Genomic DNA, 18,822 nt, shown 5'->3' with positions numbered 1-18,822 from the left:
GTTCTGGAGTAGGATCTGGAAAGCACAGAGAGGCACGCCAGGTAGAAGGGCCGGCAGTTGCAAAGGCAGACAGTCTGGAAGAAGCACGGGGCATATGGGAACATGAGATGTTCGGGTGTTCCTGGGGGGCAGGGCCCGTGGCAGGCAGCGCTGGGGTCACATCAGAGCTTCCAGAAGCCCTTCCTGCCTGGGCTTTCTCAGGCACGAGATGGGACTCAGGGAGGGCTTGAGGCAGGCACGTGTGATTCGTGGGCAAGTGTGAGCTGAGGTTGGGAATGAGGCTGTGCCAGAGGAACTGCTGGCGCTTCTTTGGCTCCTACTTGGGCCAGGCTCTGTTCTTTTATTTATTTTTTAAAGATTTATTTATTTATTAGAGCGAGCAAGAGAGACAATGCGTGTAAGCAGCGGGAGATGCAGTGGGGACGAACAAAACCTCAAATAGACTCCCTGGCTGAGTGCCGAGCCTGACTCGGGGCTCAGGGCTTGATCTTACAACCCTGAGATCATGACTTGAGCCAAAATCAAGAGCAAGGTGCTTAGGCGCTTGGGGGTCAGGCCGGGTTCTAAGCCCTTATTCCATATAGGAATACATTTCATTCTCCCCACACTCTGGGGAGGTCAGTTCAGTGACTTGCCCAGGGTCACACGGTGCCCTAGCAGCAGAGCTGGGGTTGGGATCCGGCCTCCACGCTCTAACCCCTGGGTGAAACTGTCCCCAGGGGTGCAGCCCTATTCTATGCACCGCCATGTGTTTGTGCTTACCGGGCGCCTGAGCAGCTGAGGGGGTGCTTGGGAGCCAGAAGGCGACTGGCCCGATGCCTGATGAGGTGGGGTGGGCTGTGCAGAGCTCCTGGAGCCCCCCTCTGTGGCCTGGGCTCTTCCTGAGCCTCAGCTTCCAAATTTGCAGCGAGGGCCATCATCCCACCATGGGAAGGTGTGCAAAGCGCTTGGCACAGAGTGAGCACTCAGAAAGCCCTTGCGAATCAGCCAGGACTCTGGGTTGTCCGTGAGAGAAACCCAAGGCAAATGGGGCCCAAGCCCCCAAAGGGAATGCATTGGCTCACAGAACTGGAAGAAGCAGAGGGCAGATCTGGGATTGGGAGAGAGGGAATGCTCAAACCATATGGTCAGGATCCTGCCTCTCTCCAGCTCTGGCCTCGGCCTTCGTTTGAGTTGGCAGATGTCTTAGGCCACCACGGAGGCAAGATGGCCTTAGCGCCTTAGGGTTTCCAGGTGGTGGCTTAGCCAAGGAGAGCCCTCTTGCCTGTGGTCTGGGCTCGAGGGCTGGCCCATCTGGGGTCCCCTGCCTGTCCTGAACTAGTCATGGGGGCTGGGGGCTGATGTCTACCGGTTGGCCGGGCCTGGGTCTCTGGGCCTCTCTTGGGAGCGGGGGTGGGGGATCTGGGGGTGGGGAGGGAGGCTCCTCAGCAGGAACAGGTCAGGTTGTGCCCCAAAGAGCAGGTGTCTGCTCTCTCAGCTCGCTCTGGCATGGCCGCACCCGAGCCCCCCTCCTCCAGGATGCCCCCAAACTGGGTTCAGCCTCTCTCCTCCTGGGGTGATGTCAGGACGAAAGTGTTCGCTTTAAAGCAAAATTCCTTGCCTAATTAGGCTCTTGGGAGCTGGCAGGAGGTAGTGGGGGTTTTTGTTGATTTTTCTTTTCTTTTTCTTTTTTTTAGACTTTTAGCACCGAAGCTGTGTGATAAAGTAACTGTGTAATTAGGAATTAATTTCTCACTCCCGTAAGTGAGGTCTTACTTGGGGCCTGAGGGAAGTCAGCCCAGTGGTTATTCACTCATACAGTGACCCCCTCTTCACCTTCTCTTTTTTTTGGAGCAGGCGGGGGTTTGTGAGGGGGTCTCCCACAGGTGTCATCCAGGGTAGGAGGAGGAGGAAGGAGGTAGCTTCTGTCACAGGTATCATTCATGCTAAGTGGATCCCTGAGTGCCTACTGTGTGCTGTGTGGGGCTGGTGTGGGTGTGTGTGTGGGGGGGTGCATGGCCAGCCCTGCCCCCTCTCTTGCCCCATTCTGAGGCTCACTCCACACAGTCTCTCGGGGGTCCCCATTATGTCCCCATTGTTCACAGCTCATGAATAGCCCCTCATTGGCTTTTCTCTATCTCCCCTCCTCCTTCACCACACTCCCTGGGATCACCTCCTGAGTTCTTGGCTCAGGGTCCACTTGAGGGGAACCCACACTACATGGCAGGTGTGAACAGAGTGTGGAATCAGCCAGAGCAAGAGGGGTGGATTCAGCCTGTGGTGTACGGAGGGGATGAGCAGGGGCTTCATGGAGGAGATGGTCCTGAAGGAAGGCTGAGAGCATGGGGAAGGGGGCAAGACAGGTTGTGTTTGGGGAGCTTGACAGGCCTGGGGTGATGATGTCTCAGACATGTGGAATAGGAGCAGGGCTTGGGGAGGGGATGGCCAGACTGGAGGGCCCTGTAGACCATGGTCAAGGGGCCTAGACTTTGTTCTGAGGGCAGTGGGGAGCCATGGAAGGTTTAGGTCAGGGAGTGATATAGCTAGATTTAAATTTTAGGAAGTTTTAGCTGACTGAGAAAGGGGTGTGGGGGGAGGAAGCAGGAGACAGGAGAATAGTCAGGAGGTTGCTGTGGCTGTCAGGAGAGAGGGATGGTGGTGACCAGTGACTGAACTAGGGCAGACTAGGGAGCTGTGAGCAGACTCTGCCAAGTTGGTGCACAGAGTCACCATTAGGACAGTGGGGTTCCTAGGGGGTAGATTTAAACCCATAGTTCCACCCTCCTAGCTATGTGATCTGCCCATCTCTCTCCATCCCTGTCCAGTGTACCCCTTTCTATCCTCTTCCCCTCAGAGAAGAATGAGAGCTACTGGATTCTTCACTGTGCACTTACTACGTGTTCTTTATTACTGAATTCATTTACACCCTGTCTTGTTCCCACAGACAGGAGATGGAGGTGCAATATAACACCCCCAAGTAGAAATATAGAAGAGAGGGTTAGAACCTGGGAGAAACGTTTAGGCAAATGGATCTTCTGGAAATATCTTTCTTGCTGCTAAGAACTCAGTAACTCATCCCACCTTTCCCCTTTTGACTTGATTGCCAGGAAGCTCAGAGCTTCCAAGAAATTTCTCCAAGAAATTTCCAAGAAATTCTCCACGAAATTTCTCACGGGAGCTTTTGAGTGGACACCATGAGGGCTGCAAGTGATGAGGTCTTGGGGGCATTTTTTAAAAAAGATTTTATCTATTCATGAGAGATGCAGAGAGAGAGAGAGAGAGAGAGAGAGAGAGAGGCAGAGACACAGGCAGAGGGAGAAGCAGGGAGCTTGACAGGGGGACTCGATCCCGGGTCTCCAGGATCAGGCCCTGGGCTGAAGGTGGCGCTAAACCGCTGAGCCACCTGGGCTGCCCTTGGGGGCATTTTTTGCAGTAGACTGCAGAAGGTGTGTTCCCACACTGAAGACCTGGAGGGTCGGGTCAGGGGGAAGGGCAAGGGCTGGGTCAATGCGTCTCTGGGCTTGCCAGGCAGTGGCTGCTTTGGTTCACCTCAGAGATGGGCACGAGCCTGATCAGCCTCCCATGAACTGGTTGGGGTCTGAGTGGTGCTCAGATCCTAAAGCTTCCTAACTCTGGGTAGTCATGGGCCTCGGTGACATTCACTTACACCCTGGGTCTCCTTGTCTTAGTGGAACGCAAAGGGAAATCTTGAGCGTGATTTCTTTTTCTTTTTTTTTTTTTTAAAGATTTATTTATTCATGAGAGACACAGAGAGAGAGAGAGAGGCAGAGACAGGCAGAGGGAGAAGCAGGCTCCCCGCAGGGACCGTGGTGCGGGACTTGATCCCGGATCCCGGGATCATGACCTGAGCCAAAGGCAGGTGCCCAACTGCTGAGCCACCCAGGCGTCCTTGAGCCTGATTTCTCACCACAAGGCCTGTCTGTAGAGATTTTTCATTCTTGCTCCTGGCCAACCCCGGGGCAGGGTTGCAGTGGGCAGCTTCACTTAAGGACCAGTGGCTCCAGTCCCCCACAGGTTCTGCTTGGGGGGACATGGAGCCAGTGAGGTGGTGTGAGGTAGGGCCAGGGGCCAGGGCAGGGTGGGCCTGAGGGTGCCCAGAATGGGGAGCCCTGGTCCAGGGGAGTATGGGGAAGGGTGCAGGGGGATCCAGGTAATGGGGGGCTCAAATGGGTTAACACAGGTAAGGCATGAGAACTTCCTGGCAGGCAGTAGGCCCTCAAAACCCATGTGCTTTTCTCTGTCTAGCCATCCGTCTGGAAAGCATCTATTTATTTTTATTGCGAGACTTTGTGGGGATGGGAACAAATCCTGGGCTGTCACCTGCCAGAGCTCAGCAGGTGTGCCCCGGGGCTCCTGAAACAAAGGATCTGAGTGGGTTCAGTCTGGCAGAGGCTGGGAACCGCCACCCCAGCACCCCCAGCAAAGCATAAAGTCAGCCTTGGGGCTCAGCTGTGCCCAGGGTGCGGCGCTGCCCCTGTTGGCAGGATGGAGGGAGGCAGGGCGGAAGGGGGAGGGTGGGCGCGGGAGGGGCTGGCTGGAGCTGGGGTGGCTCCCCTAGGCCTGGGGTGTGTGTGTGCCCGCGCCAGCGAGCGTGCACGCCCGAGCCAGTGTGAGCGCCTGTTTGTGTGCCTGTGTGCCGCCCCCACAATGCCTTCATCACACACGTCTCCCTGGCTGCCTGGAGAGCTCTTTCTACAAAATATGAAAATGACAGTTGGCTCACCCACGCACGGAATCCTCATACAGCTCCGCTCCCTGGTCCCTTCACACACTGCCCTCCGCACACCCACTGCCCTGGGCCCCACTGCCCTGGGCCGGCCTCCACCTGCAGCGCCCCCCCCTCCGGGGCTGCTCTCTTTTCCTCCTCCCCCTCTTCCTCCTCCCACTTCTGCTTCTTCCCCCTCCCTCCTTCCCCCTCCCCCTCCTTTCCTCCCCCTCCTTCCCTCCCACCCCTCCTCCTCTTGCCTCCTCGGGTCCCCCAGGTCTCCATCTCTGTCCCTTTTTTTGTCATGCCCCCTCGCTCTTCTGAATTTGGGCTCTGGTAGGAGTGTGTGTGGATGAGGGTGTCCAAGGAGTGAGTGTGTGTGTGCCCTGATGGCTGTGTGCAGGTGTGTGACTGAGAGAGAGAGCATGGGAACCGGAGCCTGTGCCCCAGAAAGCTGGGGGATGGATGGAGGCATTTCAGGCAAAGAAGCTTTCACTCAATTATTCTTCAAGCAGCGGGAGGGGGCGGTGGCTTCACAACACTTGGACAGGTTTGCATGGTGTGTAGGAAAAGCCTTCGTTTCCCTGCTGATGCTAGTGACAGGTGGAACTGGCAGTGGTGCTGGAGCCCTGGGGTGGAGGGAGGGGGAAGCGAGGAGGAAGGGTCTGGTGAGCAGCACCCGGGGTCAGGCTGAGACTTTAGGCCCCGGGGGGCCTGTCTTTCAGGGAGGGGAAGGCAGGGAGAGGTAGCAACTGAGCAGGGAGGATCTGGTGGGAAGCCAAGAAAGCACAGAGGGGACCCCAGAGATCTGCTTCCAGTGGAGACCTGGGAAGACTTCCTGGAGGAGGCAAACCACCTCCAAGGAGTTTCAGGGCTGGTTGAATGTGGAGAGGGAGGGTGGACGGTTTGATGAGAGAACTCAGGCGGTGGTGAGGGCTCTAGTGTCGTCTTTGCCTCTGGGTCTCTCCCTGGCTCAAGTGGGCACTCCTGAGCGCTGGGGGCAGCTCTGGGTCATTCTTGTGTCTGGATTACCTAGACTGGCCTGTTCATCGTGGTCTCTGGTGTGGAAAAGCTTCCAGGACTCTAGGGGCATCTGCCCGGATCCTAAAGCCTGAGTGAGGTTTCAGTGGACGGAGATGAGAGGTAGCATCCGGGCAGCAGGGGCAGTGGGCGCAGAGGCCTGGCGTGGCAAGTGCCAGGAGCCCGTGGGGCCGGAGCCTGGATGCCTGCAGGGAGCATGCTGAGGACAGTGAGGACAGCGTGCATTTTCCCTGCAAGGAAAATACAGTGTGACTGTCACACTCCCGGAGATATGGCCTGTGACACTCAGACTGGTGTGGTGTGAACCTGGCTGGGTGACCTGGGACATGCGATGTCACTTCTCTCCAGCTCCTCCCCTCACCTGTAAACCTGGCCAGCTCAGCCAGGCTTGCTGGGGGCTTGGGGGGCTCCAGGAGACATAAGGCCTGGGGGCTCTAGCCCTCTGCCCACAGCGAGGACTTCACGCACGCAGCTGCACCTGTGGTTTTGCCGTCTGGTCACCCCCTGGGGTCAGCCAGGGGTCCCCCCCTGTTCCTTGGTTCCCCCCACTAGCCTTCCCTGGTTCAGAGGCTGCTGGAAGCAAGGGCAAGAGCCACCTGGCCCAGTGCTGAGCACTCAGTGGGGACCCAAGGTCTCTGCTCCCGTGTTCCCTCTGGCCCCCTCACTGCATCTACTGGAATCCCCAGGACGGTGGGAGGCAGATGCCACCAGTTCCACTTACGGAGGTGGGGACAGCCCAGGCCACACTGCTGATGGGGCCGCAGCCGGGACTCTGACCCTGCTGCTCACCTCTCCCCTCCAGGCAGCCGGGGGCATGGAGGGGCGTGCATGGATGACTAGGTGGCCGTTGCCTGGTCCGTGGCCTGAGTATCCCTCCTGCCCTGTCCCTCACTCTCTGCCTTTTCTCTGCAGGATGGTCGAGTACTCCCTGGACCTTCAGAACATCAACCTGTCGGCCATCCGCACCGTGCGTGTCCTGAGGCCCCTCAAAGCCATCAACCGTGTGCCTAGTGAGTTGTCCCCCACCAGACCCTCCTTCGCTTAGACTAAGCAGCACCTTCCAGGGCCTGTGCTGGGCATGGGGATCCCCCCATGACCAGACAGATGGGGGTTCTGCTCCCACCAGGCTCACAGGCCTGAATGTGGGCCTGAAGATGCTGGAGGGTGGTCCTGGCACCTCTGAGTCCCGAAAGAACTTGAATGGCAGCATTCTGGGGAGTCTGGCTTTTCAGGGACACAGCTCCTTGTGGGGGTGGCTGGCAAGGGGGACACACGTGTAAAAAGAGGCTGCTTAGTTTGAGGGAGAGCCTCATGCCGGGTTTCACTGAGGAGGGGATCCCCAGGCCCCTCATGGGTGCTGATTTAGAACTCAAGCTCCATAACCAGACCATGCGCCCACCCACCCACATAAGGACCCACCCATCCGTCTGTCTGTCCACATGCCTAGTGTTGAAAGGTTATAACAACAAGCTCTGACATCTGCCCAGATTCATAGTTTCTTTTTTAAATTTTTTTATTTATTCATGAGAGACACAGAGAGAGAGGCAGACACAGGCAGAGGGAGAAGCAGCCTCCCTGCAGGGGAGCCTGATGCGGGACTCGATCCCAGGACCCTGGGATCACGCCCTGAGCCAAAGGCAGACACTCAACCGCAGAGCCACCCAGGTGCCCCAGATTCATAGCTTTCAAAGCTTTTCCATCCCCATGATGTCTCATGAGCCGTATAATCCCTCCACGAGGGAGGTGGGCTGTTCTCATGGACAACCAAGGTGAAAAAACCGCGACTTGGAAATGGGAAGTAACTTGCTGGAGAGGCCTCCTGACTCCTGGGCAGTGTCCTTCTAGCACCCTGAGTTAGGAATAGGATGGGGTGAGGAGGGAGAGGACGAAGGAGCGCCGCCTGCAGGGGTTTCAGCCCTGTTTGGGAGGGACAGGAACTTTGATGAGCACTTGCCCATCTCGTGTGTGGCGTTGGACATACTGACGGCTGACTTAACCCTCTCGACGACCTGTGTGAAGCTCAGAGAGGTGACGCGGTTGGCAGGATGTCACACAGCAATTCAGTGGCAGGACAGGGCTCTGTGTGGAGTTCCATCTGTCCTGAGCCCAGCTCTTTCCCTGGCTCTATTGGAACCCTTGCTTCTTTTCCTTGCCAGAGCCTCAGTTTCCCTGTCTGCAGAAGAGGGGAGGTCCCCTGGCTCGTCTTCCTCTTCCACAGTCAGAGTGGTCCTCACTCCCCCAATTCTTAGCCCTGGGGCTTTGGGGCTTTGTCACTGGTCTTTTCACCCAGCCAACCTCCCCACAGCCCATCCCCTGTGAGTGCCCCGTGGGGCTGGCTTGGGTCCAGGCAGGCCTGGTGGGACCAGAAGCCATGCTGCAGGGTATTTGTGGAGCGAGAGGATCGGGTGGGTGGCCAGACTGTGGCTTCATTCTGAGATGGGCAGGCCGGGCAAAGGGCGGAGGGGGTCCTGGGGGCACAGGGGTCTCAAGGCCACATAGAAAAGGTCACCTCCCCACACCGGAATGTTGACATGATGGGAACATGGGCCCCCCACCCCACCCCGAGGGGCCCTGAGCGCTATCCTGAAGGTCCTGAGGGAAGCATTGGGAGGCTCGGGGGTCGGGGGGTGGGGTGAGTGATGAGAAGCAAAGCGGTGGGGGCAGTGGGGAGGAGCAGTTGAGCACTCCACCTTGGTCCCCTCCCACTGCTCTGGGGAGACTCCCTTGGGGGCAGGGCGGGAGGTGCCAGCTTCTCTCTATCCTTCCCACCCCCACCAATCCTACACGGTTCCTTCAAGTCCACCTAGTTCAAAACCATCCCATTGGACGGATGAAGACGTGAGGCCCAGGGAGGGCCATGACCTGTCCAAGGTCACACAGCAGGCGACCTGGAGCCCAGGTGTCTACCCAGCACACCTGCCATGGTGTGTGTTCCCCTCCCTCATGCCCCACCAACCTTTACTGGGAAACTGGTCACACAGTGGGCTTCCTTCACAGAGCGCCCACTGCTATGCCTGGTATGTGGAAGTCGCTCGATGAATACGTGTTAAGTGGACATGCTGGGCTAGTGCATCGAGCAGCTGTCTCCTGACAGGGCCACAGCACCGTCCACGCTCAGAAAGGGTGGTACCCAGGGATCGTGGAGCGCATGGGGCACGAGGTGGGGAGGGAGGGGGGCTGGTGGTCAAACACGCTGTCCGAACTGAGACCCAGTGTGGTCTGGGGATTAACCGGGCAAGAAAGTGTTCTGGAAATGCCTGGCAGGAGCGCGGAGCATGGGTGGGGATGAGCTGGGCTCAGGGCTGTGGGTGAGCGGTGGTGGCTGGGACCAGGCGGGGCGGGACAGAGAGAGTGGATGCATGGAAGGCCCGGGCCTCACCTTGGGGAGTTATGGAGGAAGCCCACCGTCCGTCAGGAGCAACCTCAGGGGGAGGGCACGGGCAGGGCCACATGTCTCCAGCCGTCCCCACTGCCGTCCCAGGGCAAGCAGAGGTGGCTCTAAGGAGGCAGCCACCATATGGTCACTGTCACCCCACTGGCCACAGAGCCCACAGGCCGGTTCCCCTTCCCAGATGCATGTGTACACCTGCTGGGGGTCACACACAGGCGTTTGTACATGATCCTAGGGGTGGGGTGGGGGGGACAGGATGTAGGTCTCTCTCTATGGGGGGGTTCTGTACATCGATGTGTGGGGTGCCTGTGGGTGTGAGGGTCCCTGTAACCACAGGAGACCACGTGTGTGTACATGTGTGTGCACATGAGGGCATGTGTGCACGTGTGGGATGCGTGGCGCCCGTGTCTCCTCTGGTCCTCCTTCCTCCCTCTCCTGCAGCACTGAGTGAGGAGCTCATTAGGCAGCTCTTGGCTGTGGAGGTCACTTCCAGGTCCCCAGCACCAGCCTGCCTGGTTCCCTGGAGAAGGGTGGCGATGGGCCCTGCGTTCCTGAAAGCTCCAATTTGGGAGGCTGCATGGCCCAGAGTGCCCAGAGAGGGGTTGGGGTCCTTCCTCAGGGGCCTCCCGCCTGGGAGGCCCAGGCAGCCAGAGTTGGGAATAGCCTCCTGCTTGGAGCTGCCTGCACCTCTCAGCTGACAGGAAGAACTTGGCCTGGGGGAGTGTTGGGAGCACAGACACCCCCTGGGAGCCAAAATATACCCGGTGCGTCCTCTCCCCCAACTCAGAAACCACCCTGCGCCCTCGCCTTGGAGAGAGACCTCAAGATCAATTCATATTCATGAGGAATTTAGTTACCAGGAGCCCCTGGTTAGAGCAGGTTGGTCGGTCCATCCCCTCCCTTACCGTAGGGGCAGCTTTGCTCCCCGGTGCCACATCCTCTGCCCAGAGTTGCCAGGGAATGGGTGGAATGGGGGTGGGATGCACAAGTTCCTAGAAATGCTCCTAGAGAGATTTGGTTGGTTGCTCCCTTTGTTTTCTAGATGTTTCCCTGAAACATTCCAAGTCCTCCGGTTGGTCTTTAGTTTCCTCTGCCCCTGGACTCACGCCTTTCAACAATAGCCTGTGGCTTTCAACGTTGCCACTAGATGGCAGGCTGGAGAGCTGGGAATTGTGAAATTATGGGTTATTAATTGTAAAACGGGGGAGCGCGGGTAGCTCCCCATGATTGGAAAAAGTATAGGAACAGCACGATCAGCCAGGAAGACTTAGTTGGGTTGTCAGGGAATGCAAGTTCTGGTTGTTGGCTCTGCCAGGAGCCTGCTGTGTGACCTGGGATGTCCCTTGGTGTCTCTGGACCTCAGTTTCTCTACTTGCACAAAGCAAGAGGAGGACTGGATTAGATGTGTGGTTCTCGACTTTGTCCGGAGTGGACAGGGCACCTGGGAGTCATGGAGCTGTTTGCAGACCTCCACCCTACCCCACAAGTCTCTGTCCTGGCCACTCAACCTCTGATGGGCAGTGGGAAGCAGAGCATGGAGAAGGTTGGGGAGGGAGGAAACACCAGATTGGGAGTCAGGAGGCTGGGTTCTGGCTCCTTGCTGTGGCCTTCAAAGTCACTGTCCCTTGCTGGGCCTCAGCGATAGGGGGCTGGACCATCCCTAAAAGCGTCCCAGCCTGGCCCCACTCAACTCCAGGCCTGCACACCTTGTAAGCCTGTTGCAGTGCCTCCCAAAGCCCATTGGCCACACCACTGAAATATGAAAAGTGCCTTTTTTTCCTCCAGCTAGAAACCAGGGCAGGCCCAGCTAGGCCCTGAGCCAGCCGAGTCTGTGCTGCTGGCCCACATCTGTACCTGACTGACCATCTCAGACAGACCCATCCAGCTCCCAGGCCCTGGTTTGGCTGTAACCCCCCTTTGCACAGGGGCCTTGGGACTGGGGACATGCTCCCAGGACAGGGCCCATGAACAGGGAGGCGAAGCTGACCATCAGGTCCCAGCGACTGAAGCTGTGCTCTACTCGGGCAGGCTTAGGTTCTAGTCCCGGGGCCTCCACTTGCTGGGTATGGGACCTTGGGCATCCACACTCCTCTCCCCGCCCTCATTTCTCCAACAGTAAGACCAGGTTAATAATACCAATTTCTATACAGTTTGGTGAGAATGAAATGCCATAATGTGTGTCAAGAGCTTAGCACAGAGCTCAGTGTGCAGAGAGTGGTCAGTAGGTGTTTACTATTGTGAAGAAGGTGCTGGAACATTGAGGACAGAGGGCTGGAGCATCAGGGCATCTTTGCAGAGGCTGATTTGGGGAGACAGTCACCAAGCACACAGAGGGTTGGGGATGGACCTGTGTGTGTAGAGGTGGAGGGGAAGAGCCGGCTGGAAGTGTTGGCTGGGGAGGGGACTGCACATCAGGGGCAGGTGGGAGGTGAACTTTCCATATCTCCTGGGGATTTACGAAGAAGATAAGTGGCTGAACTCCATCAAGTGCTGTATGTGGCTGCTTCGTTTTGTTTCACAACAGCCCTAGGATGGTGGTACCATTGTGATGCCCACTTTACAGATGGAGAAACTGAGGCACAGAGAGGTTGAGTAAACTGCCCAAGGCCTCACAGCTGGCTGGGGACAGAGGCAGGGTTTGAACCTGTGTTTGCACGACCCCGGGGCTTTTTGCTCCTTTCTACAACCCCCTTCCTCTCCGTGTAACTTGGACGTGCCCTAGGCAGCCACTCCATCTGCAGGGCTTCAGGAAAGTCCCTGCTCACATCCAGGATCAAAGCAGAAGTGATGCCCTCAAGGACCCTTCCTGAACACCTTTCATTGTCAGAGCACAGCGCTGTGCGGCCTGATGAGGACCTGTCATGGCAGGAGGCAGGGATGCACAGTGGCTAGTACAGAGCATTGCTGCCAGTAGTCAAAGCTTGGCCCTGCATTAATCAGCTTAGGGACCCTGGGAAAGGTTCCTCTCTTGCTTCCCTTTCCCATCTGCACAATGAGGATGGCACATAGTGCCCTCCACAGGAGTCTGTCTGCATGCCAACTATAGAACAGGTGCCCAACGACAGCCCCACCCCTGCTTCTCTCACGGAAGCATCCAGAGCAGTTAGACCAGTGGCTCCACACCTCTCAGGCCTCAGTTTCCCCATCCCTAAAATGGAGTCCCAGCCCTCCCTGGCTAGACTGGGGGGCAGCAAAATGTCTGCACAACACCTGCTCCTGCAAGGTGCCCGCACCATACATTGATTGCGTGGGTTTCTTATACTCTTGGGATCTTGGAATTAGCGTTGCTGAAAGTCACGAAGACTCTTAGCCTCATCACGCCTCAGAATCCTAGACTCTTGGTTTCAGAGATCCTCAGAGCCCTGGTTTCAGGATGAGAAGTCTGAATGATCTGGTCTTCGGTTGCCAGTCAGGCTAAGGGACTCTGGACTTGTGGCTGCCACCTTACCCCGCACCTCAGGCCTGCTCTGGCCCTTTCTGCCCAGGTTCGCGGGCAGCTGGCTCGTGGTTCCGCCTGCTGAGGACAGATGCAGAAGGCCCCAGGGTTCCTTCTGGGTTTCTACCTTGTGGGCATCTGTTGGACAGGAAGCTGGAGACTCCCTCTGAAACAGAGTTTGCAGGAAAATCTTAGCAGTTTCACATAAAGTGTGTGTTTACTTGGGCCTTAGGCGCAGCTGAAGGAGTCCAGGCCATACCTTGGACTTCGGGGCTGTCTGTCCTTGGCACCCAGAGGGCCTCCCGAGGCACCCTGCAGAGGAAGGACTGGCAGTCCCCAGGGGAAGGGAGTGAGGGGCGGAGAGTGGGGGCAGGGCGAGGAGGGAAGATGGGTGGAGGGGCCCGACTTCCCAGGGCTGCTGCCTCCGCAGAAGGGCTGGAGGTGGGTGGGCAAACATCTGGCCTGAACAGCTAGCGCTAGCGAGAACCTGACTTGGGAACAGGAAGAGAAAGCTGCTGTGTGAAGGGAGAAACAGAGAAATGCCTGCCGGTGGGGGCAGGACCAGAGCTGTCCTCCCCCTCCCCCACCAGCCAGCTCTAGGTCTGCTCTACAGATTAGGAGGGGGTGATTCTCGGGTGGGATATCAGGTCAAGGGAGTGGGCCACTATGCATTCATCCATCCATCCATCCATCCATCCATCCATCCGAAGTAGCATCCACTAAGGGGCCACAGCTCCTTCTCTGCGGGCAGATACTCAAGCCAAGACCTACGGGCAATGGGACGGGTGCTCTAATGGAGGCAGCAGGGGGCCGAGGGGAAGGGTCACTACCGTGTACTTTGAGGGGGTTTAACAGAGGAGGGGGAACAGGACATTTGAAGCATGAGTGGGCATTCTTTGGGCCACAGTGGGTTGGGACAGGGGCTAGGACCACCTCCCGCGGCCCGAGCACTCTCCCGGGATGGAGGGTGTAGGGGTGCACTCTCCTTGGCTGGCATTTGTTTCCAGCTCGGGGGTGGCACTGAGGCCACCTCCCCGCTGGGCTGGGGCCAGCAGCTGTGTCCTCGGCAGCACGGCCGTATGCTGCCCGGCCGGGCCTCCCCGGCGCCCACTGTGCGCCTGATTAGTTGGCGTTGGCAGCGGCAGGGACAGCAGACGGCCTCTCCCGGCCGCTCAGCACCCTCCGCTGCCCCAGCCAGACTGAAGAGGGGGAGCCCCTGGGCCGGCACAGCCTGGGCCCTCTTGCCCTCCGTCCGGCATCCTTTCCGCTGGCTGTGGGCTGCGCCCCTGGCAGAGGCTGGCGCGGGTCCGGCTCTTTCCGCTTGAGCTGGCCTGGCACAGTGGCTGCGCTAATCTGGGCTGACAGCTCCTGTCTGCAGAGCACCCCGGCCCTCCGGGGGAGATGCCCATCAGGAGGTGCGCCCCCCTCCCTACCCCTCCAGCCCCCCCCCACAGTCACCAAGGGCCTCCTGCAGCAGGGGGCCTGGGCTAGGAGTGCCGGGGAAGAGGGGTGAAAAGGTTGAGTGGCTCCATCCGTTTGCCCCCCTGCCACCTGTCTCCTTCCAGCTATGCCACCCTCCTGATAGTCCCAGGCCACACTCCTCTCCCCTGAATCCCAGACCCCACCGAGCTTATGAAATGACTTCACATCCACGTACACCAGGCACTCCCAACTCCACGTGTCCAAACACAGTCCCGTGTTCCCGTGATGGCTGCTCCGTGGCTCTGGCCTCAGGCCCCAGACCTTGGAGATGCCCTGACTGCTCTCTTCCCCCACCCCCCACCTCCCATCACTAATCGCTTTGACCTTCAGAAAGCTCTAGAATTTAGCCACGTCCCCAGCCTCCACTGTCACTGTCATCTGGACCCCGCCAGATGTGGATTATCGTAATGGCAGGTGAGCGATGGCTGGGAGGGGCGAGGCAGGACAGAGAGGGACAGATGGACCGGAGACTCAGTGACCCCCAGAGTCACACAGGAAGCCTGGCGTCTGGCAGAGAGGATGTGGGGAGGGCACGAGCCGGGCCACATCTCTCTTGGGTGCCCCTCAGCGCTCCCCATTTCTGTCCCAGGGGAGGGCAGGGCTGTGCTCAGGAGGCAGCCACCATATGGCCGCTGTCACCCTGGCCTTGGAGTCCACAGGCCTGGCTCCCCCATCCCGAGATGTGTGTGCATGAGGGTCACAGCCAGGTGACTGTACGCTGTCCCGCAGGCTGCCTGCCTATAGGTGTCCTTCTACCCTGGCCCAGCAGAGCCCCTTCTGCCCCCACAGCTGGGGTGATCTCTCAGACCCTCCTCAGACCACGTCTCCCTTCACCCATGACACTCAGTGGAACAGAGGCCAGAGTTCTCACACCTGCAGGGCAGCCCTGTTTCCACGCCCCCTTGCTCACTTCCCTCCAGCCATACTGGCCTCCTGGCTGTTCCCTGAGTGCCTGCCTCATCGCTGCCCCTGGGCCTTTGCTGGGGCTGCTCCACCGACCTGGAGAGCTCTTCCCCGGATGCTCGCGCCGCTGATGCCCTCACCTCCTGTGGGTCTGTGCCCTGTATCGTCTTGCCAGTTTAAACGTACCCTATCCCTGGCCTGGCCTGGCCTCCCCATCCTTTCCCCCTCCACCTGCTGTTTTCATAACACCTGCCACCCAACAAACGAGGAAATGAACTTATTTATTATGTTTATGGTTTTCTCTCTCCCCCTACCCCTATGTGGAATGTCCACCTTCTGAAGGCAGGGGGCTTGGTCTGTTTATTCATTGTTTTAACTGATGCACCCTTGAGCCTAGAACAGTGCCTGGCACATAGTAGGTTTTCACTAAATATTAGTTGAATGGCTCCATCCATCATCCATCCATCCATCCATCCATCCATCCATCCATCCATCCATCCATCACTTCTTCATGGCCATCTTTGTGGGGAGTGGGGGAAGGCACTCTGTGCTAGGCCCTGGGCTGGATTGGAGGATGCAGAACCCTCCTCAGGGGCCTCACATTCAGGACACTGTCAATTTGGGAGGCCAAGGTAGAGCCATGAACCGATGAGGGCCAAAAGGGCAAGAAGTGCTGTGATGGAGGGAGGGCAGAGTGGGGGGCAGCTCATTGTAGGGTACCAGCCCAGCCCGGGGACCAGAAGAGACAACCCCTTGGCTGAGGGCTAAGAGAGGAGGAGAGATGGCCTTGTGAGTGTGTGAGGGCTTTCCAGGGCTGGCAGGGGAGCGGCCTGGCTGTGTCCCACCGGCATGGAGCCCTGCCGCCCTGGGGAGCGGACCCGGCACTAATGCCCAATAGGAACAGGAACCCGTGTGGCGGAGGTGGGGTAGGGCCATGTAGGTGGGGGCAGAACATGTGTGAAGGTGAAGAGTAGGGCTGTGGGGGGCATGTGCCAGCCTGGCTGGAGAGCAGGTGCAGGTGTGGCACAGTGGATGGAGGGAGGTGTGGCTGGGGGGATAGGCTGGGTTGAGTAGGGGCTGGCGGGTGGGATGAGTTTGTATTTTCCCCATGGGGGTAGATGGACTGCTGGAAGCTTCTGCCTTTGGGCAGATACCCCTCTGAGGTATCCTGACCCTATGTTTTTCTTGAGAGGCTGGCTGGACAGGAACCCTTGTCTTCTGTACGTGAGGCCGCTGGGACCCAGAGAGGGCAGGCTCTGTCTCAAGGCTGCCCAGCCAGGACTGGTACCCACATTTCCTGTCCTGTGTTGTTGCTCCGGACACTCACCAAAGTAGAGACTGTACTAGATGTCCTGGAGACTCTGGGGTCCTCTTTCCCTTCTTGGCTTGGGAAGCAGGGCCTTCAGCCACACTTGTTGGGTTGCCTGGAGCGTATCCTTGGCCTTTGCCCCAGGCTGAAGGCCCAAAAATCACACTACAAAGGCAGAACCAGATAAGCTCATCCCGAGAGATGGGGAATGAGATCCTGGGGAAAGTCGAGGCAGGAAGGCTTCTTGGCTAACTGGGGGTGGAAATCAGAGAAGACTTCCTGGCAGAGGAGGGCCGGGCTGGGGATAGGTACAGAGGGACATGAGTAGGAAGGATGGTCTGAGGCAGATGTCTCTCTTGGTCTCTCTTTCTCTCCAACTCTGACCTCTATCTCCATTTCTCCTCCCTCACCTCTCTGCCTCTACCTCCTATGCCCGGTGCCAGGGGAGCTGAGGGCAGAGAGGAACCGGCCAACTTGCCTTAGCTAATTACTTGACTGCAGGCATAAAAGGAGGATTAGTTGGGGTTTTACAGGGTCCTCCCTGACTCCCTAATCCTGTGGCCCCTTTTCCCTGGCATGGAAACGATGGATTGGTTTTGAGTCCCTAATTAGCTAATTATGCCTTGGCTCAGTGGCCCTGGGACTCCCCGGGCCCCAGGGAGGGCTGTGGAGTGAGCTGGGGCCTGGCTCTGCAGATGGGAGGAGGGGTGGGGGGAACAGGCTGCCATTCAGGGAAGCCAGCCGAGCAGGTTTTGAGGAGCCTTTCAGAATTTCAATATCCTGGAGAACAAGGGAAATGTAATTAATTGAGCAACAAAGGCTGGGCTCAGGGGAGCAGCCACGGAGCAGCCGGGCTGGGATTGTGCAGAGCCACCTGCCTCCTCCCACCCAGCCTCTTCAAATGTGGCCGCTGGCCGCCAGTGCTGGCATCCTGCCTCTGTCCCCGTCCCCTAGGACAGCCCCGTCCGGGGCTCGGCCTGCTCAGAATCTGCCCCTGGGCCTCCCTGACCAGGCACCTAGCATTGAAGCCCCACAAGCCCTGACTCCGATTTGCAGCCACCCCCCTGCGTGGTCCCCATGCCCTTTCTGAATGGTCATCCCCCTGTGCCTCTGCCACAAGCCCCCATCATCCTTCAGGATCCAGGTCAAGTCAGTCCCTCCAGGAAGGGCCCCAGAGCTGCCACCACTCCCCAGGCTTGGTTGTGTTTCCCAGCACTGGTCCCCTGTCCCCCTGCTGCTATACTGCAAGCCCTTGAGGGGTTGCGATGCCGAATGGATGATGGCGCACCAAAAAGGCCTGCAACTGGCTAATGTCACATTTGGGTGGATTTGGATGCATGGCAAGGGTGCTTGCTTGGTCTGTTTCTTTGCTTCCTTCCTCCCAACCCTTGGCTGCCCCATTGGGGGTGGGGGGTGGGGTACTGAGCCCTCACTCACCCTGGCCTGCTCTTAACCAGAGGCAGCAGCCTGCAAGGGAGCCCCACTGCTTTCTCAGGAGGAGGGTGACCTAGTTTTGTGGGGGAGGGAGGATGGGGTAGGCATTAATTATTGATCGGAAATCAAGCCACACAGAGCTCATGATGCAGATCTGCAATAATTACCCTCATTAACAACCACCTTAGCATCACCTCTGGAATGAATCAAAATCTGGATAGGACCCCTGTTCTCCTTGTTGCCATCTTTTCATCCTCCCCTCTCCAGTCTTCCATTCTTTCCTCATGACTTAGCATGTCATTCAACAAATGCTGGCCGAGCCTTTGTTCTGGGCTAGGACCCGCTGGGTTCTGAGAATACTGATGCAGACACAGGCCCTGCTCCCAGGAGCTTACAGCCCAATGGAAGAGGTAGGAGGGTAAACAGATAATTACACACTAGGGCTAGAAGACTATCTCGTAAATGGGGTCTCTAAGGTTGTGCAGTGTGCAACTTATACAACTGTACAAGGCAGCCTAGGCTAGGTCAGAAGTGCTGAGGTTGCCCAGAGCAGAAGAGAGAGGGATGAACTCTACCTAAGGACTAAGGAAGGGTAGGGGAAAGCTTTATATAGAGAAAGTAGAGCTTCAACTGGGCTGTGGTGGCCGAATAGGGATTTGCCAGGTGTGAGAGATGGAAGGGTGTTCCAGAAAGAATAGCATGAGTAAAAGCACGGAGGTGTGAAATCCAGGGGTATATTGCTATATTTACGGAACTTCAAATAATTTGGTATTGAGAGAAAAATAGGCATAGAGGAGAGAGAGAGAGAGAGAGATATTGAGAGAGATGAACCTAGAGAGGTAGGTGGAGTCAGACGTTACAGGACCTTGGAAGGTATGCACTCAAGAGTGATACACTAGCTCCTGACCCACTTTGGGGCCACAGACACTTGTGTGGACCTTCTCCCAAGAAAAACTGATGATGTCATACCTGCACATTTTATAGCAGTGTCGTAAGGTTCGCGGACCTCCTGCAGCCCTTCTAGGCAGTTGTCCGGCATTGCCCTCGTTCTGTCCCGGGCTCCGTTTTCCCTGGGCTGGCTTCAATCGCAGGCAGCGCTGCCCTGCAAAGGCAAGACAGTC

The 18,822-nt window shown here is 57.7% G+C and overlaps 1 protein-coding gene across 1 annotated transcript in view; it reads left to right on the top strand.

Moving 5' to 3' along the window:
• Positions 1-18,822, top strand: part of CACNA1I (calcium voltage-gated channel subunit alpha1 I) — a 117,903-nt gene that overhangs the window by 43,600 nt on the left and 55,481 nt on the right. The window contains exon 5 of the mRNA XM_077915840.1: positions 6,659-6,756. Within this exon, the coding sequence (XP_077771966.1) occupies positions 6,659-6,756 (98 nt within the window). The remainder of the gene's footprint in view (positions 1-6,658; positions 6,757-18,822) is intronic.

This window comes from Canis aureus, chromosome 11 (assembly GCF_053574225.1).
Source record: "Canis aureus isolate CA01 chromosome 11, VMU_Caureus_v.1.0, whole genome shotgun sequence".
Classification (NCBI taxonomy): domain Eukaryota; kingdom Metazoa; phylum Chordata; class Mammalia; order Carnivora; family Canidae; genus Canis; species Canis aureus.
This window is presented reverse-complemented; position numbering and strand designations above follow the sequence as displayed.